Raw genomic sequence first — 22720 nt, 5'->3', positions numbered from 1 at the left:
GTGAAGCGACACTGACTTCACAGATTTTCCTTTTGACGAATCAAAGTGTGGTTTTGTAACAGAAAGTAGTTCTGTTCCATCATCGCCTGTCGGATACTTTCAATTAATTTTTACAGATAACCTATTTCAACAAATAGCAGATGAAACGAATAGGTATGCTACATCAAAAATACGTAAAGTGACACCACTTCCATAACATTCTGCATGGTGGGACTGGAGAAATGTTACCATGGAAGAAATGAAACGCTTCCATGGTGTTCTACTGAATATAGCATTACAGAAGTGTAAGAACTTGCAGGACTTTTTTTCAAGAGAATGGTTACAATCATCCAACTTATTTCCAGACTGTTTTAGTCACCAATGATTTATGCAAATTTTCTGGGCACTTCATGTTTCTAATCCGACGAGTGCTACACATGTCAATAGTCAGGTTCAGTCACGTCTGAGTAAAGTGACAAATGTATTGAATTACTTGTCTGGCAGGTTTCTCGAAATTTATCAACCATATCAGTATTTAGCTGCTGATGAATCTACAGTATCGTTCAAGGGTCGTGTATTATTCAAAATTTACAATCCTCAAAAACCAACAAAATGGGGACTCAGAGTTTATGTAATTTCGGATTCATCAAATAGTTATATATATACATTTTGGCGCTGTAACAACTGAGTCATTGATTTGTCCACACTTGAATTTTTCTGAGAGAATAGTTCTTCAGCTGCTAGCTAATATCAGAAATGCTACAGGGCAATCAGGGTATCATTTGTACATTGACCATTTTTATACAAGTGTTGCATTAGCTGATGAGCTGTTGAAACAGAATATGCATCTCACAGGAACGATTCAGGACAATCACAAAAACCTTCCAGCTACAATCAAAAAAGGAGCTCTGCGTCTAAGGAAGCACGAACGAAAATGCCTCCGCAACAACAAAATGATGGTTCTGGCACGGCAAGATAAATGAACAGTTCTCGTGCTTTCTACAAAAGCCAATAACTCGGTGTCACTTACAGAAAGGAGAAACAGAAAGGAAAGGGAAGAAATAAAGAAACCGAATGTGATTATTGATTATACTTCAAAGATGGGTGGAGTTGATCGATCTGACCATTTTATTTCCAGTAACGGTTTTCTAATGAAAAGTCTCAAATGATGGCGAAAACTATACTTCTGGCTGTTGGAGGTAGGACTTATAAACAGCTATTTACTATACAAGAACCACTGTGAGAAAAACAACTTGACAATACCGTCTCACAAAGCATTCCGTAAAAGTGTTATAAGAGGATTAGTTGCCGAAGAAAGAACTCAAGGACAGAAACAAGGACGTCGTTCAACTTCTGATGACGAGGAACGCTTGAATGGAAAGTTGCACATTATTAACAAGCTTCCTGGGAACAAGCATAAGGACTGTGCAGTGTGCTCAGACAAAAAAAAGAAAGGTGGCAGGCATGAAACTGTGTATTACTGCGAAACATGCTCACGAAACCCAGCTCTCCACCCTGAAGAGTGTTTCAAAAAATACCACACAATGGAAAGTTTTGTACTGTAAAAGCTTATGTAAATATATGAATGAAAGCACACATTTTGTTTTAATGTATACCCCAATTGTTGGCCAGCAGCCACATTGTTTCCACAAAGAGATCCGCGCAAATCTGCGGTGCACTGCCGCCCAGGCAGCGGCGATTTAAATAAGAGCGGGCGGAGCAGCCCTGTGTCTGCCTAATGAAGTGCAAAGGGTTAAAGCCCATCTAGGCAGGTGTCCATGGGCCTGACACCAGGGCAGTGACAGGAAAATGGGGAAGTGGTCACTACCACACAGGTTGTCATGTGCCCTCCAGTGGATAGATGGGAGAGGGCCAAGACTGCAAACTGAGAGATCAATGGCCAAATATGTGCCATGTGCCACACTGAAATGTGTGGGGGCACCTATATTTAAGAGGCAGATGTCGAGTTGTGACAGTAAATTTTTGACAACTCTGCCTCGGCGAGTAAGCACGGTGCCACCACACAAGTTGTTATGAGCATTAAAATCTACCAAAAGTAGGAAAGGTTTAGGGAGTTGATCAATCAGTGCAGCCAATGTGTTCAATGGTACTGCACCATCTGGAGGAAGATATACGTTGCAGACAGTTATTTCCTGTGTCATCCTTATCCTGACAGCCACAGCTTCAAGAGGAGTTTGGAGGGGCACAGGTTCACTGCATACTGAGTTCAGGACATAGATGCAAACTCCACCGGCCACTCGATTATAGTCACTACAGTTCCTGTAATATGCCTTATAGCCACACAGCGCAGGGTTCCGCTTTGCCAGGAACCAGGTTTCCTGGAGGGCAATGCAGAAAGCAGATGTGAAGCTTAACAGTTGCTGTAGCTCAGCCAGGCGGTGAAAAATTGCCGCAATTCCACTGGAGGATGAAGTGATCGTGAGGCTGGGAAGGCATGGAACATTCAATGAGGCAGTTTACACCTCAGGGTCGCCTGCTACCACCAATTTATTTCCTGAGCAGTCTGTATCCATGGTGTCTGAGGGTCCGGCGAAATCTAGGTCCTCAGTGGACGCCAGAATCTCTACCTCATCGTCAGAAGCAAAGCTTGTAGGTAGCAGCGGTGTGGGTGCCACCGCAAGTCCCTTGATCTTCGGGGGGTCTTCTTTTTGGATTTCTCTCACTGCTGCTTGGGTTTCTCTGGCTGGGACTAAGGATGATCATGAAGCCCTACCACCAGCTACTTTTGGGCACTTCAGCCACTAGCAGACCTGGGAAGGGAGTGACCCAAGGGACTCATTCCTAGCGAGAGGTGCTGAAGAAGACTTACGCTTCTCCGGCTGAGAAGTGGGGACTGGTGTCCCCGATGGTTGCGGAGGGGAGGGGAAGGGGGGGGGGGAGGTAGGCAGTCCTCCCCAGGTGGGTGGTGTCGGAGCAACAGGGAGGGAAATGCCCTCATCATCAAGGGGGGGCAGGTGGTGTCTTCCGGCTCGGAGAGCCGACCGGAATTCACGGAAAGGATGGGGCTACAACTGCTCTCATAGTGGCAGCGTAAGAGGAGGTCATAGCCACAGGATGTAGACGCTCAAATTTCCTCTTAGCCTCAATGTAGGTGTCAGTCGGTCCAGGGTCTTGTATTCCATGATTTTCCTTTCGCGCTGTAAAATCCTGTAGTCTGGTGAGCAAGGAGAAGAAGCTCTCTGCATCTGACATAGATGGGAGGCCGGGCACATGGAGTATTGGGATGTGATGGATGTCCACAATCTGGACACGTGACACTGGAAGTACAGTGGGAAGACAAATGGCCAAACTTCTAGCACTAAAAGCACCGCATAGGGGGAGGGATATATGGCTTTACATCACCTTGACCTTCTCGGGCAATGTATTACCCTCGAAGGCCTAGAAGAAGGCACCGATGGCAAACTGATTATCCCTCGGACCCTGATGGATGCACCAGACAAAATGAACGCATCGTCGCTCTAAGTTGGTGCGCAGCTCATCGTCAGACTGCAAAAGATGGTCCCTGGACCATATTTAAGCTCTTATGGGGCATGATGATAACGGATACATCCCCCAGCTTGTCAGAAGCGAGTAATGCCCATGATTGGGCAGAGGATGCTGTTTTTATCCAGACTGACCCAGACAGTATTTTGGACAAGCCCTCCACCTTCCCAAGCTTGTCCTCTAAATGGTCTACAAAAAACTGTGGGTTCACTGAAATGAAGGAGTCCCCATCAGTTCTCGTACATACGAGGTACCGGGGTGAATAAGGTTCGCTGCCATCCTTAGCATGGCGTTCCTCCCATGATGTGACCAGGGAGGGGAATGATTTAGAGTCGCACTTCCTTGAATTGTACTAAAACTTAGAATGCTTAGAGACTGCTGGTTTTTGATCACCAACAAGTGGTGATGTGGTACACTTCATCACGCATCATCTGCCCTGATGCCACGCACTCCGACCAGGGGGCCTTCCCATGGGCGCCACCCAGCTGCAACAAAGGCCACCTGGCACCATGGCCATTCCCAGGAGTCCCAATGCCCCAGGATGACAGGCATCTACTCCTTGGCATACGTGGGGAGTTAACACTGCAGGCATCAGCAGAGCGATCTCTGTGTTGTCAGGGGGCTACAACCAACAGGGTACGTTGAGGTCCCACCACAATGGACTGGCTACCGTGCTGGATATCAGCGCAAAAACGTCCATGGTCATCGTCGGCACAGAAAGCGGCACTGCATAATGCATGGTGGAAAATGGACCCAGGAAGGTGTCCTCGCCCAAGAGATGGAGAATGAGCCGGACTGTAATGTGACGATGAGAAAGTGGGCTACAGATCTCAAGGCACGATGGACACGATGCACCATGTAAGGCGCCCTTCCTCAACTGGCTCGCTCTTTGGAAAAAGTTTTGAAGAATGGAGATCAAACCCTACAGGGGACCATCACATAAAGGCCAACATGTGTGAGACTCCTTTTAGTCGCCTCTTACAACAGGCAGGAATACCTGAGAAGAGCATACACATATAAGATGCCAGGAAAATCTACGGATTCACATCAGAAACTTCTACGTGGAGGAGATGGTAATTCTTATTATGAAGTTTGATAAATTTTGCAAGAAGAAAGGAAAGTTGCTGAGTTCACTTGTATTTTTATTGAGATGCCATAACGACGGTATTGTTCCAAAATTTGCTAAATTTTCTCACTTTATTGATACTAAGAGGCAAAAAGGATCAAGTAACATGCTATTTTGGCGTTAGTATGGGAAAGAATTCATTTCACATGTCAACAGTTGGATCTGATATCCAAAGAATTGTATTTCTTGCATTTAGAACTTTCTCCTCATCTGTCTCCCGCATCCTGGAAGTGGGTTGATGAAGCTTCATGGGCATATTCGGATTCTACACAGAAGAATACGACTAAGAAACAATCTTCGAAATTTCTTCAACTTCCCCAACAACCATCCACATCCAATGACATTACTCATCATCGGACTGTTATTAATTTGACTGACAAGAAATTGGATGATGCTACTTTGTCGGTTTTGGAAAAAGGTATAAACTTTACACCAAGGAACTTGCCTACTGTTTATTTTATTAGCACTGTTGAAAGGGCCATTGCTCGCTTTCCTTAAGATTTGGCAGAGGAAATTAGACAGGAAGTTTCTTATCATCTTTGTTGTGCATCGCCATCACAAAGGAATATTTCTTCCAGTGAAAAAGATGTCCATTCGGTCATTGAGGAAATTTAAGGATATTTTAGTCCTTCCTGCTGATAAAGGTAGTGCCACTGTTCTTTTGTCTCGTGAAGTTTATTTGGCTAAAATGGCCTGTTTATTGGATGATTCTGTTTACCATAAACTTTGGAGCGATCCTACAGACCAGATAAAGCGGAAGACTATTTCACTTAATAAGAGCTCCCTGCCAAAGGACACCATCAAAAAAATTTCATCCAGGGGCAGCAGTACCACACAGGCTGTATGGTTTACCGAAGGTGCATAAACCTGGAACTCCTCTTTGTCCTACTGTTAGTAATTTGGGCACTCCCACTTATAATTTAGCTAAATATCTTGCTTCCGTCCTCGGCCCTTACACTGGGAAATGTGAACATCATTTATCCAACTCGACTGATTTTATTCAACGGTTGAAGTCTTTATACATTGGAACACCCGAACTTTTAGTTAGTTTTGATGTGGTTTCTCTTTCTACCCAGGTACCTTTGGTTGAGTCTTTGTTGTTAATTGGTCAACTTTTGGATGATAAAACTACTGAGCTGTGTCACCATGTGTTGATATCGACATTTTTTTTCTATTTAATGACATATTTTTTGAACAAACTGATGGTGTGGCTATAGGGAGTCCTCTTTCCCCTATTGTCGCCAATCTATTTATGGAAGATTTTGAAGATATCGCACTCAGGACTACTTCTGTTCAACTTACATGTTTTTACATTGATATTTTCAGTGGGCCACTTGGAATGGAAGCTCTTAATCAGTTTTTAGATCATTAGCTGTCTTCATTCACTTATCAAATTTTCGATGGAAATTGAAAGATGTCAAATTACCTTTTTTGGGTGTTCTAGTACACAAAAAAGAAAATGTAGTAAATCAGTCACTTTTCTAACTTTTGCTGGAAGTATTTCTCAAAAATTTCTATAATTCTCAGGATTGGATTGTTTGGGGGAGGAGACCAGACAGCGAGATCATCGGTCTCATCGGATTAGGGAAGGACGGGGAAGAAAGCCGCCCATGCCCATTCAAAGGAACCATCCCGGCATTTGCCTGGAGTGATTTAGGGAAATCACGGAAAACCTAAATCAGGATGGCCGGACGTGGGATTGAACCATCGTCCTCCCGAATGCGAGTCCCGTGTGCTAGCCAATGCGCCACCTCGCTCGGTATAATTCTCAGGAAATATGCTATAAAGTGTCCTTTTGCCTTTGACCAAGACTAGAGCTTTGTTTCTCTGTCACTGTGGAAAGGCTTATACTGGACAGACTATTCGCAATGTTCATGACCGATGTGTGGAATATCAGCATCACGTATGTTTGCTCCAGCCTGAAAAATCTGCAGTCACCAAACATTGAATCAATGAGGGGCATAACATGTCGTTTAAAAGAGACGCGAATTACTGCTCCGCCTCCTCATTACTGGGATTGTATGCTCAAGGAATCCATCAAAATACAATCAACTGATGACAGTATTAATAGAGATAAAGGTTTTCCTTTAAGCAAGATATGGAAACCTATTTTATCTTATATAAAACAACAACAGTCTGCTTTTTGACCCGCTACATCTTAATTTGCGATTTATCACTTTCGCCAGTTTCTACCGCCAGTGGCGATGCAATTCTTTGCTCCACAGGGGGCAGCTCTTTCACTTCTCGTGCAGGTGCAGTGGCCTGGACCCGGGGTATAAAGGAGCCACTGTTTCTGATGTTCATTCCGTTCCGGTGTGACTGTATGCTCAGCGATTTCACCTGAAGATGGCAATCATATCCGGCTGTGAAGAGCATAAACGTGAAAGACACTTATGTTTAACAGCTTTTCAACTTGCAGTTCTTTTAAGACAGAGAGAATCCAAAATATTTATAGCTTCACCACGCAAAGTATGGTACTAATTTTCTACACAGCACCCCAGTCACAAAATGTTATTAATTTAGTCCCTGATGGTTTCATACGAATGACACCTCTAGGCTACCATAACATTTATATAGGAATTATCAAGGTGTAATAAGACAGCAGAGATGAGCAGACAGTTCTAGAATTTGTGGAAACTACCCATATGGTGCTGATTCGTGATGCCAAACTTCCAATACCTTAGTAAAGCATATTTTTGTTCTGTCGTTGCAACTACAAAAACTGCATGTTTTTTGGTTGTTGCAATGAAGAACGAAAATACCCTCGGCCACACAAATGAAGAATTTACCACTATCTTATTTTAACAGTGGTCATTGTTAGCCAGATTATAGTATATATGTGAATCAGAATGCTGTGTCTTTTAATCCAAATGGCATATGACCGGGTTCCTAGGAGGAAGTTATTGTCTGTTCTACGAGATTATGGAATAGGAGGCAAACTTTTGCAAGCAATTAAAGGTCTTTACATGGATAGTCAGGCAGCAGTTAGAGTTGACGGTAAATTGAGTTCATGGTTCAGAGTAGTTTCAGGGGTAAGACAAGGCTGCAACCTGTCTCCACTGTTGTTCATATTATTTATGGATCATATGTTGAAAACAATAGACTGGCTGGGTGAGATTAAGATATGTGAACACAAAATAAGCAGTCTTGCATATGTGGATGACTTAGTTGTGATGGCAGATTCGATTGAAAGTTTGCAGAGTAATATTTCAGAGCTAGATCAGAAATGTAAGGACTATGGTATGAAGATTAGCATCTCCAAAACGAAAGTAATGTCAGTGGTAAAGAAATATAAACGGATTGAGTGCCAAATAGGAGGAACAAAGTTAGAACAGGTGGACGGTTTCAAGTACTTAGGATGCATATTCTCACAGGATGGCAACATAGTGAAAGAACTGGAAGCGAGGTGTAGCAAAGCTAATGCAGTGAGCGCTCAGCTACGATCTACTCTCTTCTGCAAGAAGGAAGTCAGTACCAAGACTAAGTTATCTGTGCACCGTTCAATCTTTCGACCAACCTTGCTGTATGGGAGCGAAAGCTGGGTGGATTCAGGTTACCTTATCAACAAGGTTGAGGTTACGGATATGAAAGTAGCTAGGATGATTGCAGGTACTAGTAGATGGGAACAATGGCAGGAGGGTGTCCACAATGAGGAAATCAAAGAAAAACTGGGAATGAACTCTATAGATGTAGCAGTCAGGGCGAACAGGCTTAGATGGTGGGGTCATGTTACACGCATGGGAGAAGCAAGGTTACCCAAGAGACTCATGGGTTCAGCAGTAGAGGGTAGGAGGAGTCGAGGTAGACCAAGGAGAAGGTACCTGGATTCGGTTAAGAATGATTTTGAAGTAATAGGTTTAACATCAGAAGAGGCACCAATGTTAGCACTGAATAGGGGATCATGGAGGAATTTTATAAAGGGGCTATGCTCAAGACTGAATGCTGAAAGGCATAATCAGTCGTAAATGATGATGATGATGAACTAATGCTCATTATATTTCAGAACAGTGAAAGTAGGACTGCAATGAACTGATTACTTAAGTGTGATTTATAGAACCTGTGTAGTGAGTCTTTCCCGTTGCATAGCAGATGGTAATATTTTTTATGCAATTATCTTCAGAATTAATGTAATCAAACAACAATGAACTTTGTTGTTATTGTTGGGGCTCAGCCAAAATGCTTAAAAAATAAAAAAGAATGAGTGATTGTGCTACTTTTACCACTACACCATAAGCACAAAAAGGACTGCAACAGCTCAAGCAGAAGATGATTTTTTATTAAGACACTTCCACATCCTACGGCATTGCCAGTCTGTGCAGATGGCCAGACTTTGACTTCTGAAAGGTGGCCAATTTTTGTGCTATCAAGTGTACCACTGGTACCACTAGAAAAAAAACTGTCTTCTATACAAAGAAATTTGTATCATTTTATTTGTGCTCTTTTCTTTGAATTTAACTAGGCTTATTGTCTACAACAGCTGAAAGTAAGTTTTTGTGGGTTAGCACATTTTTCTGCCAACCTCTTCAATTGATCTCCAAGAAGGAGAAGGGAAGGAGGCTGAAAGGACAGAGGAGGGTTCACTGTCATTGGAGTCCCACCATATTCTCACTGTTCATCACATTGTATATGCATTATGCACTCCTGTTTGTATTTCCTGTGTCTCTTCTTTCTGCCACGTAAGGTGCACAAAGTTGCACTCTGAGTAACCCGATCACCTTTGTAGTGAGTACATAGCATTAACCTTATTGTATGTAAGCTGTAATATGGTAACCTGCTGTTCTATATGTGTATCATTAGTGTCCTTAGTATTTCCCTTCTTCCATGAAGGGATAATAGACAATCATATCAGTGCTTGGTACTTTCAGTATGAAAATAATAACTACTGTGATGTGGGGAGACTCCTCTAATCTATACAAAACACAATAAATAAACAACAAAGGGAATAAAGGGTGGCTTATAAAACATGAATGTGCAGCATGTAGACAGACAATTAAGTTCAGAAACGGAAAATTTAAAATACAGATAATTAAATATCTTCTTCACTCAACAACAAAAGCTTATGCATAATTTCTGCATACTAGGAAATACCTATTGTCATTTTACCTTTTGTACACAACTTTTACATCCTTCCATTCAAGAAAGCTGCTCATTTTTGGTTTTCTTGCCAAAATTGTGGTTATTAACTCTCGTGTGATCTTCTTCTTTACTTTGTCAGGGTGAGCAACATACCATTTCTGCAGTCTCAGCTTTCCTTGGCGGCTAAATAGCAACATGAACTGCATCTAAAAATGAAAAAAAAAGTAATAATAATAAAGCTGTGTTTATTTTCCATTATGTTAATGCACTATTCTGAAAAGAGCAAGCATATTTTACAAAAAAAAGGAATCATTTGTCATTATACAGGTTAACAAATAACTTAACCAAAGGCACCAAAAGTAGTTCAAGATGTGCAAATTTGTCTTGAGTGCACAATGACACTGGTAAGTTAACAGATTGATTGAAATTACTTTTTAGTTGACTTTTTACAGCTTGGGAATCAAGTTCCAACACAAATCATCTCTCTGTCATGTGCCAACTGTCCACCAATGCCAGTGAGAACATCAGTTTGTTGGTAATAGTCTAGCAATGTTTGTACATGTGTAATCAAATGGTTCAAATGGCTCTGAGCACTATGGGACTTAACTTCTGAGGTCATCAGTCCCCTATAACTTAGAACTATTTAAACCTAACTAACCTAAGGGCATCACACACATCCATGCCCGAGGCAGGATTCGAACCTGCGACCGTAGCGGTCGCGCGGTTCCAGACTGTAGCGCCTAGAACCGCTCGGCTACTCCAGCCGGCACATGTCTAATCCATTAACTGAAAACAGCGACAGGATACAACACATTCTTCAGGTATTGGCAGCCAGTTCCATTATTTTTAGACTACACCTAAAGATTCTTGACAACCACTGGAACAATGCTGAAATGGCACATGGCAGTTATCAAATACTAACTTATTTTGGGTCAACCAAAGTTTGTGGTACCACCTACCTGCTTTTACTCATAACACAACTGCGCTGCATGGTGTGATGTTACAGAGGTGTGGCGTATTTGAAACGGATTGTTTTTGCAGAGGATGTGATGGCATTCCAATGGCACGCTCTAGTGTGGGACGTTTACGTTTCTAATTTGTTTGTGGGTGATGTCAGTATTTCACTGGACTCCGTGAGTGCTATTTTTGAGAATAATATTGGCCAAGTTTGAGGCAGTTTGTTAATGAGCTATTTTGACACTTTCAGTTATGGACATTTTCGGGTTCAGAATTTACCAGTGCTGTGTGTTGTTTACAGTTTGATGTTTAATTTTATATTTTGTTTTTGTTAGTTATGGATATGACAACAAAGTTCATGAGTAGGATGTTGTGTGCCACAATAAGTTGACCACAATTAAATTCCTGCAGTTATTTGGTTTAATTGCAAAGTAGGTGAAGTGTTATGTCTGAGGAGAAGGCCGCTGCATTTCAGATCAGGGCATTCAGCATATGTGACATTGCAGGCAAGAAAACATATGACATTCTGTTCAGATGGCCTCCTGATCTGAGATGTCTCCACTGGCCAGTCAATGGAATGTGTTGATGACGTATTATTTTTGTTATCACTCGATAGCATTTGAAGAAACCTAACATTTTTAGAAGCTAGTAAAACTGTCCTCCCAAGAACAATATTTACATCTACATTACACTTGTGCAATACAAGTCATTATATTGTATAGTGCAGTGCACATGGTGTAAAATACCAGCATTGCCTTTCCAGCTCACTTCCATGGGGAGCTTAGCAAAAACTGCTTATACATCACTCTATGGGCTAGAATTTCCCTCAGTTTACTGTCATAATGATTACAACATAGGAATGCTGCAAATGACAATTTTTTTCTTGAATTCCCAGGGATGGTCAATTTTCAGAAATTTATGCGTATTTATGTAACTCACACTGGGAATTTAAAGACTGTGAAAACGAACCCATCATTAATCACACAACTGCTATGTTAATATTCCAGATGGAAACAATACTAAAAAGCGGAATATATCTCTACTAAATGACCTTTTCCACAAACCAGTTACATTTTGAATGTTTATTCCCAGCAATTTCAGGCCTGGAATTACCTTGATGACTACAAGAAAATGGTCAATGCAGCACATCGCTCCAGACCTTAAAGCCTATATATTCGACTTACTAAATTTGACAGTCAACACAGTGTATAATCTTAAAACTTGGCCTCATGATTCATAATTAATTTCAATCATCCAGAATGGATCCTGGTACTGTGACTTTGTATCAACAATATCTGGCAACTGCATAACAGTCTGTTACACTACTCCATAAACAAATGTAAAACAGTTTTAATTTTGGTTGTTTATGACTAGGATTGAGCAGCTATTGTTGGATTTTAGTTATCTTTCTGCTTGCTTATGCATGTCATATTACACATGTTTATACTGAGAGCCAGCATTGTCTTTGCATTGGGCTGCATATCATTCAACACTTTTTGCATTTGTAATTGTTGTATGTACTTATTAATACAAATGTCAGAAAATGTGATGTCAAGATACAAAAATATTATCTTTTCTTTTAACATAAATTTTGTTTACTACATGACAACATCTAACTGCATCAAATGCTGGCTTGATGCCACAAACAGGTGACGAGGTGATGTGCAGAGTGGATGGCATATTTCTATTCTTCTGAGGAAACCAAATGCCTAAGTTGCTTGGGGCCCAAATTACAATAGCTTCAAAGAAAAATGAAATTTAAATGGTAAAAAGAAATGTACTGAAAATTAAGTGGTTTAAGTAACTGTACATCATAAATTCATAAGATCCAGTAAATCGATAACATTTGAAAACACAGCTTGCCCCTATTCAAGGATCTGGAGTGTGTGAGGGACATTTACTGCTGTTCATTCACATTGCCAGTCTGGCTCTATACGAAAGCAAACCCCACATTTGCTTGAACAAATAATGTAATACACTTGCCATTTTTCTCCGCTATGGCGAAACTTTTTCTATTAAGCAATGAACAAGATAAACATGAAAACATCAAGTCAAAACTTCTGGATGTCAGGCAAAGATGTAATTACTTTGATAAGCTGGCAGTTCTTATCTCGACGCTTGTGGACTAAAGGTGAGTGCTAATGAACGTCATTGTTTCTGAATAAGTATTTACTTAAATTTATTACAGAGCCATTTTTATTTTAACGGAAATGTGTTCTCGGAGTGAGAAAAAAATCGCGTTCACAACCTATATCAGTCGGAAATGTATAATTCTATCCTTTTTTTACTATCGAAAATGGTATAAAAACGGCCTTTTAATCATTTTAGCTACTCCTGTTCACAATCCGTCTGTGACAACCACATGCAGTTAAAACAGCTAACATGCTAGTTGACATCTAGCCACACAATATATGAAGCCGGCAAATATTTATCGACGTTTCCGGTTTCTCAGCTGGAGAACACTTGCATTGTAGTCATTTTTAGTTAGTTGCAAACAACGATATTTAACACTGCAAGTCACTATACATTTTACTGTCTAATGTGTTCAGTTTTTTATCTAACTTAATTTACGAGGTAAATCTCTTCTCGCAATAAAATTTGTTAGAAGTTCTGTACCTTTAAGGACCTTTAAACGTGCGCGTCCAGCAAGTTAAAAAAGCTCCTTATCTGTATTTACTTCGTGGAACAGATTGCCATTAAAATAATTTCATGAGGTATTTTCAGGCAACATTGAATTGCTACCAATGTTAAATGTTCCACATCTACATACACCACATTTTGTCGACCTTTCACTCTGTCACAGTCCACACTCCACAGATGTTCCGAATTCAGTTGCGATATAATTTTGAATCGTGTTCTCGCGAGGAACGAGCAGACGATATCTGTAAAGGCAGCTCAGTCTGCAGCCCTAACTACGGAAAAAGTCTGTGCATTGTTTTCTACCGTCCATTATTTTCCATGGGAAACAAATTTTTATACCAGAAAAAACTGAAATGAGTACTTCAAACGACTCTCTCCATAGTACGCTTTCCTCGTCATCAATACATTTGTCCTCCTAGTTACCACAAAGTACATCGGAGTGATAACATGCAATATGTATTGATGCGTATTCCATGCCCTCCACCACTGAAGGCCAATTTATACTAGCCGTCACGTCGAAACATTTCACTATGCATTTCAGATGGTGGCTTTCCCAGAGGCCGTCAACAGACCGTCACGTCACGTCAAGGTTCCTTAGGTAGAAAATTTTGATGCTGTAGTCGTCTGCTAACATCACAAGTTAACCCATTTTCACCATTCGTCTTATAGTAGTGCGTTTTCTTCTTTTGTGGCTTCTCAAGATCCCCACACTCGCACCAATTTATTGGCCGACAGACGGACCGAACAATTCCGTGGCAGTCTACGCACGTATCAATAGACTCCACTCAACGTTTACAGCGAAGCGCTGTTGTTGTGATTTGTTTATTTTAAGTACATTGAGTTTGCGTTTTACGAGATCCTCTTTGGTTTTACACAGAAACAAAAATTGGAGTTTGTCTTGGCTGTTTTGGGGATAACAATACGAAAAAAGACCAGACAGAGCGAGGGGCTAACGCAAGGAGAGTACTTCACTCCTGCTCTGTTACTTTAGGGGCTGGGAGCCAATGATTTTCGTAATTATCTAAGAATGGATGAAACATGCATTTCAAACAATTCTTAACGAAAAAGAATATATTCATGAGAGTAGCTGTTAGCTGCGAGGAGAGGCTGTTAGGTACGGTTTCTAGCCAATGGCAGGAGTTATGGGGAACTCAAATTCAGCACGGTTGTATCCCCACAATTATTAATTAAAATAACTCCTGAAATCTGCAACGCGATTTATAGTTCTCTCCAGAAGTACATCATGGTAAAGCAAAATAGATAAAACAAAAGATTTTCCTCTAAACTTTATTAATTTATTCACGCATTTAGCATGAGAGATGCCCCTGTAAGTTTAACAAACTCATTTCAGATTCGAAAAAGAAAGACCAAAAATGTTGGTGGCGAGGATCAGCTAATAAATACAACAACAGATATATAAGAAATGAAGCATTTAACAACCGTTAGAACGGTTCACTCTTCATAGCAGCAGGCTTCGATATACACTGGATTTTCCTAACACTTTTTACAAAAAAAAAAAAATAAAGTATACTCTATGGATTAACGACCATTGAATGGTGAGATTTCGGTTTTTAGATTTTATTTCCGATGAAATATCGGAAATGACACCTAAAATCAGAAATTTCGAATGTGAACAGACGTTTATTCTACCTATGTGCCGAACGAAACCATTACGGACTCGTTAAAAAATGAAGACGTGTTTCACTTCTTACTTCTGTATTGCTATACTTCTCGCATGACGTATCCCACAAACATCTGCTGTCTTTAAATGTCTCAAAAAGCTGTGTCCTTAAAGTCTCGTCCACCTCGCTCCTGTCATGTATATTAGAACAGCACTTACTTCTGCATGCAGTAGCAAAGAATAACTTTTTGCTGAGTAGTTGGCATCTCAGTCAAAACAAATGTCCAGTTTGGTAATCAGTTGGTTGGTGCATATGTATGGGCCTTCAAACTTTATTTTATTATTATGCTTTGGTTTTGTGGCAAATTGCAAATGTCATGTCATTTTTTTTTCCATTGAGTGTTCTTCCATAAGCGAGATCAGTTTTAAAATAACAGAATAGAGCTGACACCTACACTGTGTACAAATAAGACCATAAGTTGATGAGGTAATTTTCACTAAATAACTCTTAAGTGAAAAAATCGGCCTTGTTGAAGGACAAAAATATTGTCGTTTATAATGTTATTAGTTTATGTGAGAAAAAAAACAGTAATGGGTAGGATAAACATTCTCTATTTTAATGTGTTTGAATGTACATAAATTTTTTCACTAGTAAATAAATGCCGATAATTTGCAATGTCGTTTCTTTTCGCAGCACTTTATCACACAAAATTGATCAAGAACATACGTTATGAAGCTTGCTTTGGAGATTAATAAACTTATCATCATTAGTTCCTCAATTCTGATTAGCTTAAGAAATATAGGGAGAACTGTGCATCAGAGGAATGTGGCATCAGAAAACAAGGAGCCGCTCGCTGAAGGGGAAATGCATGCCCCTGCTACTATCCATCTAAAAAGTATCATACTGTCAAATCACATGTACCTGTAATGTACGTCTGCATTGGCTCAGTGCCTCTCATGTCAGTGTCGCTGCTACTGCTTTCTCCTGTGTCAGTGCCTTCCGCATGCGTTTTTTTTTTTTTTTTTGCTGTTGCTGTTTCTATGGTCATTGCTACTCTTCTCATTGGTGACGAATTGTTCTGTCATCAATCAAGAGTTTGTTCAAGTAGAAGACACTACTCTTTGCGTATAGGCACGTGACTGCAACATATAGCCCACTCATCTTTCCTATTGTCTGAAACATTTCTGCCACAAATTAATTGCATCATCTAGAGTGAATGTCACACTCTTGTTCCGTGAACTTTCTATTACTATAGTCCATACAAGTTTTCAATTGCATTTAAATCTGGATGGTAAGGAGTTAATCTATGCATTGCATGTCCATGTTTGGAATGCAGGATATCAATTTCAAACATCTGAAATCTTTCTTTCTTGCTTTTAATAAGAGGATACATTTCTATTTCATTAAATGGAATACCTCTTTGTGGAAGCCAGTTAAACATCTCCTCTTTCTGAGAAGAAGAGGCTGGAGATGGATTAAGTTTGATGTTATCCAGAATTATCAGTCTATAATACTGAGTCTGGTAGAGAGCAAGGGATTAATTTGCTTCTGAACCATTCCTCCAAAGTTTCAGAGTTCATATCATTCTGATAAGCAGAATAGTTGATCTCAGACTTAAAAATTAATAATGTTTTTGGTTTGAACGCATTATCGCCACCAGCACATACAATGATAGTTCAGTTTCTCTTGGAAACTGGTTGTTTCCGTTGCCCCTCCAAGAGCGACGAGTGGTATGCAATGAAAGTATGGAAATCTCATGTGTGTGTATAATAGACCACCCACTATTCCTGTAATTCTGTATATGCAGTAAATACTGTAATTTCGCAAATAGCTTTCTTTCAGTTAGTAATTTCCGCATTAAATCCAAAATCAATGTTAATCTTCCATAGTTCCTAGCTGCTGCCCAAAAAATTTACCTTTTCCTTTAAAGCTGGATGAAATTTTCTGTTGGTCATTTACAATTCATTTCGTGAAAATTATGTTCCATTCGTCGAACGACACATTTACCGATATCAACCATTTCAGTTTTTAGCTTCTCGTAGAACGTTTCTAATTTGGCGTTATAAGTGCCCCAGATTGCTGGTCAGTAATAACATCCTCACTCACAATGCATTTCAGACGGCTTACTTATATACCCGCAGCTGCAGCAGCATATGACTAGACACTTTTCAGATTAATTGCCTGGTTTGAATCAACTTTATTCTCCATGAGTTTGTAGATGTTATACACAATAACTAGGTACATCTCGCCAACTGTATCCTGGATAGTGTCTCTTAACCTTATTTCCACAGTTCAGCACTGGGTGTAAGCGAAGTGACATGGCATGACATGGCATCTGTTGTGGATACACCCTGAGTGATGGTGTTGTGACATGATGGTCCATTGACGTCTATAGTGGATCAGCCTTTAGCTGCCAGCCAGAGACAAGACTTCTGGCACATATCTACCTTACTAGCCAAGAAGCCAACATAAGTTTCTGGTTGCCTATCCCAAGGCTGCCATGCCCATCAAAAATTTGATATTCAATTTTTCGTGTGTTTATTGACCAAATTTAAAAATTTAAAATGCTGTCATAATCTATTCAAAAAGAGATGTTTGGCACACTAAGACAGATATTATTGTTAGACACTGTGAGTTGGTCTTGAGGTAGTGTGAGTGATGGTACACAAATATTCAGACCATATTCTTCCTGTATTTGAGAATGAGAAGACTTTGCGACTTCCAACAAACTTTGCACATAATGTCAAACTGTAACGAAATTTTTCTCACTGACAGCTTCACAAAATGATGAAAGGAAAAACGGTTATCGTTTACTACATTTTCGCTGTTCATGCACTAGAACTTAATGCTTCAGACATGACGTTTTAATTTATTACTTCTTTACTACTAAATCAATTTGCAAGAAACATAGTTCATGAGATATAACACAATAAACATTGAGGTGCATGAAATACGTGCATTTGCTTAAATAGAGTGCGAGTTACCCATCTACATGTACATGATTACTCTACAATTCACGGTTAAGTGTCTGTCAGAGGGTTCATCGAACCACCTTCAAGCTATTCCTCTAACATTCCAGTCTCGAACAGTGCACAGAAAAAATGAACGCTTAAATCTTTCTGTGCAAACTTTGAATTCTTGTACTTTATTAGCTGGGTGCCAACAAAATATTTTCATACTATGAGCAGATATTTGATAATTCAAATATCACGAGAAGATTCTGATACAACGAAAAAGTCTTTGTTTAAATTATTGCCACCTCAATCCACATATCATAGCTGTGGCAGTCTCTCCCCTATTTTATGATAATGTACAAAAAGAGCTATCTTTCTTAGAACTTTTTCGATGGCCTCCATCTGGTGCAGGTCCCTCTCTGCACAGCAATAGTTTTGAAGAGGGCAGTGTGATCAACAGAAGTTTAAAAAAAAGATTTCATGAGAGATAAGGAAATGTACTTTATTTTCATTGCGATAATAAAATGTAACATCACCAGAAACTAATATATTTACAAACACCATCACCATTAAACCATACAGCAACAGACTCAAGACTCATTTATTTTATGTGCTCGTTTTATGAATATGAATGGTGACCTTGAAGGCAATATATTAACATTGAGTAGACTCTTTTATGGTAGTCGCATCTCTCATGGTGCAAGTGAATTATTTATTGATCTCTGGGTTTGAGTTGAACCTGATCAGCAGGAGATTATCAATTTATTTTTGGAGGGATACGACTTTCATGTATGTCTTCAGAATCATGAGTGGTGTCAATACCGTTAATGGCATTTAAGGAAAAGAAAGTTTCTTCCATTGTGGTACATATATGAGTAGTGTGCATTTGTGGATATTGGTCTTGTGTATTTGGCAAATAATGGATGTATTGTTGTCTGTTCTCACCCTGGTCATTCTTATATTACTGTATGCTTCGTTAATGGTCAAAATCTGTTTAAGTTGTGTATGGCTAAGCTGGAAAGAAAGAATAGTATTGTTGCTGAAGTGAAGTATTATCATGGATGTAGAAGCATGTACTGTTTGCAAGCTTGTGACGGACAATTTGCCAAATGATGATGATGTATTCATTCGTGAATTACTGTCTGGTTCTTTTGAGTTTAATTGTGTTGGTAATAGTGATAATTTGGTTAACGGGATTACACTTCAATGTGCGAGTGATGAGCAAAGTGTTTTGGACATGCCATGTGAGCAGAGGATCGTTGGTAGGTGGTCGGTTGAGGTTGGCAAGCCTGGCAGTTCGAAAGTGGTCTCTTTAGTAGATATGTTGCAGTGTTCTGCCAAAAAATCAGTCTTTGCTTTGCTTTCCTCACAACTTTTTCTATGTGATTATTCCAGTTTAAATTATTCGTATTGTAATCCCTAAGTATGTAGTTGAATTTACAGCCTTTAGATTTGTGTGTTTTACCATGTAACCGAAATTTAGCTCATTCCTTTTAGTATTCATGTGGATGACTTCACAATTTTCAGTATTTAGAGTCAGTTATCACTTTCTGTACCATATGTATCTCTTGTGTAAATCAATTTTCAGTTGGTTTAGATCATCTGATGATTTTACAAGAAGGTAAATCTGCAGGATCATCTGCAGACAGTCTAAGAGTGCTGTTCATATTGTCTCCTAAATCGATTGTCTGCTAAATCGATATGTACGTCAGGAACAGCAGAGAGCTTATAACACTTTTCCTTAGCAACGCCAGACATTACCTCTATTTTAGTCCATGATTTTCTGATATTTATTGCGACTGTGACCTTTCTGACGGAAATCATGAATCCAGTCACCCAACAGAGACGATACTCCATAGGCACACTGTTTGATTAGAAATCACTTGAGGAACTGTGTCAAAAGCCTTCTGGAAGTCTAAAAATATGGAAACATTTTGACATCGCCTCTGGATAGCACTCATTACTTCATGAGTATAAAGAGGTATATACGTTTCACAAGAACGATATTTTCTGAATCCACGATGGACATTTGTCAATAAATCCTTTTCTTCGAGGTAATTCATAACATTCGAACATGGTATATGTTCCAAAATCCAATTTGAGGTTAGTGATATGAGTCTTTAACTCAGCGGATTACTCCTATGTTCAGTCTTTGGTATTTGTGTGACTTGTGCAACTTTACAGTCTTTGGATATGGATCACTTTATGTGCGAGCTGTTTATACGATTGTTAAGTATGAAGCTGCGGTATCAGTTTACCCTGAGTGGAATCTGACTGGTATAGAATCTGGATGGGTGGCTTTGCCTTTATTAAGTGATTTAAGCTACTTCTAAGTTACTCATGTTGACGACTGTTCTTAATTCCAACTCTGAAATATCTACTTCGTCTTCTTTCATGGAGGGGTTTCAGAAATCTGTGTTTAGTAACTCTGCTTTAGTTGTACAGTCATCAGTAACATCACCATTGTTATTGTGCAGTGAAGGTACCGATTGCGTCTTGACATTTGTGTACTTTACATATGGCCAGATTTCGAGGTAGAGTTTCATTGCGGAAAATATTAAAAGCATACCACATTGAAGTTCACACTAAATTTCGAGCTTCTGTAAAACTTCGTCAATTTTGAGGCTTTTGATTTCATTTAAATTTCGAACGGTAAATACAGAGAGTAAATTAATTCACGTTTTGTAGAAAATATTATATTGAACCAGAGATGGTCAAATGTGGTATCGATTGTGTAGTAGCGTAGCTGGTCAATGGCAATCACTGATTCAAGGTGTTATAGGTAATGTGTCAGAGTAACTTCAGATCGAGAGATGTATGGAGGACTCTCAAATGTAAATACATATTGTATCTGATATGAGCGGGATATATTCTTACTGGCTACAGGCAGTAAGGATTATTTTATTTGCAACATACTAACTGTAAAATAAATCTCAACAGAAGTTGGAATTAATTAAGGTAAACAAAGTTGTTTTGTTACTACTGCAATGTGCATATTCATAAGTGATGATTGAGACAATGCATAGCACTCACATCCAGTGATTTTGTAAAACTAATTGTTAATGAATAATCAGTTTATTGAGTGTGTTAATTGTGAGCATTATTAATTTTCAAATAGTCAAAATATAAGTTTTGCAGTTAGTGCCATATTGTTACTTAGCTCAAGTCATTACTAGTTCTCAGATCCATGTCATTTTTGGTTAAATATTTTTCTCAAGAAGTTGTAGTCTCTGTCATATTCAATTTAATCAAAATGTATGCTAAGCAACAGCATTACACAATAGCTGTTTGCTAACTATACAATTTAAAGTACTAATCGAGAGCAGTGTGAAGACCATTACCAATGTGCAGATAAACTTAAGAAATTTTATTATTTCAGGAATAGCTTTCATTAAGCACAGAGACCATTATTTCCAACTGATCAAGTTTTTTTTTATTACCAGAATCAGTTTCAAATTAATAGTGTTTGAATTGACCCCTCTGTTTATTGATTGGATAGCCACTGAATTGCTATTTATTTATTTAATGGGATAATAATTATTATTAAAAGGTGGCAATTTTATTTAAGCACCGTTTTTTATTCTTTCGATTGTTGCGAGTCAGCAATAGTGCAATGTTGCTCGCTTTGTAGAATACACATTTTATAAGAATTATTTGGTCCAGGAAACACTTTTGCGATCACGGTTGCGATTTAGACGGTATTCGCGTAATTGTCCTGATTAAAAGTTATCGTTTGTGAAAGACGCAGGTTCGATTAAAGCTGTGTGCACTTTAGCGCATATAATGAAAATATTCATAACACGTCGCGTAACAAAAAGAAACATTCGAATCACAACCGTGGTCAAACGAAGAAAATATATGGTAACATAAATGTTCTTCGCTGTTATTCGGGACAGACTCAGATTAGACCTTGCAATTTTTAGTTATAGGAAATGACAAGACGTTACACTTAGGAGATATTTGTTTTGAATAACTTGTATTTACCTTCTCCCTCTCTCCTTTTTACAGCCTTTCTACCTTCACATCGATTAAGGAACTTTTCCTTCTCTACCGACCAGTACGAGAACAAAATTCAGAGTCAACAAAATGTCTTACATCGAATTATTACATGCTCAACCCTTAACAATCATATATAGTCTCGTAGTACAAACAATGCTAATTTATTCTGTGCACTAGAAAGTCTTTGAAACACTGAGCACAAAAATGAAAATAATAAAATTATAATTACATTTTTAATAACATGAATACTTCTTTAAATCATGAAAATAAGCTTTGACATCGTCGTAATATTAATTTTCATCGTTGTAGCACTACATTGGCCCCTTTGGATGTACAGTCACACTTGTTTGACTGGACATCCAAGCAGGCTTATTTTCCTTGTCTGTTCTGTTTAAAGTTCACTGTGTTCTTTCACTTGGAAGTATGTGCTTTGTTTACTTTTAAGTCTCAGGGATTTTGAGTTACGCTTCCCCATTCGGGCAAAGGCCAATGGGAAAAACCCCGGAAAAAAACCACGGCAGAGTGAGCACATCTTCCACACCCTCTTTTTTAATTTTCAACATTTGAATATTCACTTTGTATGACATTTAATAATGGTACAATTTCGTGATAGTGCTGCTGGTGACGATGGCTGGTGACTTGGTGTACTGCAACACCGATGTCTCGCCCCATCAGGTAAGTCTGCGATGGACTGCGATGACGTGGCAGGGTGCGGCAAGGGATGACGGATGATGTCGGTGCAGTATGCTGCCCTCACCGACACGTGTGCTCAGCATCCCAGCATACAGTCACATGAAATTCAAAGAGCAGTATCAGTTCCTCAAATTAACATCTAAATTACATGATATTTCACGCACTCTTTC

The 22720-nt window shown here is 39.3% G+C and overlaps 1 protein-coding gene across 3 annotated transcripts in view; it reads right to left on the bottom strand.

Annotated features, from left to right (window-relative positions):
* The window catches only part of LOC126262339 (AP-1 complex subunit sigma-2), a 71252-nt gene extending 57783 nt beyond the window's left edge, over window positions 1-13469 (bottom strand). For 2 of the 3 annotated variants that reach the window (XM_049958911.1, XM_049958919.1), the window contains exons 1-2: window positions 12626-12724; window positions 9713-9891 (exon numbers count right to left, since the gene is read on the bottom strand). In XM_049958911.1, coding sequence (XP_049814868.1) covers window positions 9713-9891; window positions 12626-12628 — 182 coding nt within the window. In that variant the 5' untranslated portion in view covers window positions 12629-12724. Of the gene's footprint in view, window positions 1-9712; window positions 9892-12625; window positions 12725-13258 lie in introns of those variants that run through there. The other variant, XM_049958927.1, reaches the window with a different exon arrangement.
* Between the last annotated feature and the right edge of the window lie 9251 nt (window positions 13470-22720).

Source organism: Schistocerca nitens, chromosome 1 (assembly GCF_023898315.1).
Source record: "Schistocerca nitens isolate TAMUIC-IGC-003100 chromosome 1, iqSchNite1.1, whole genome shotgun sequence".
NCBI lineage: Eukaryota > Metazoa > Arthropoda > Insecta > Orthoptera > Acrididae > Schistocerca > Schistocerca nitens.
Note: the sequence above shows the minus strand (reverse complement) of the source record. Positions and strands in the feature narration are given on the sequence as shown.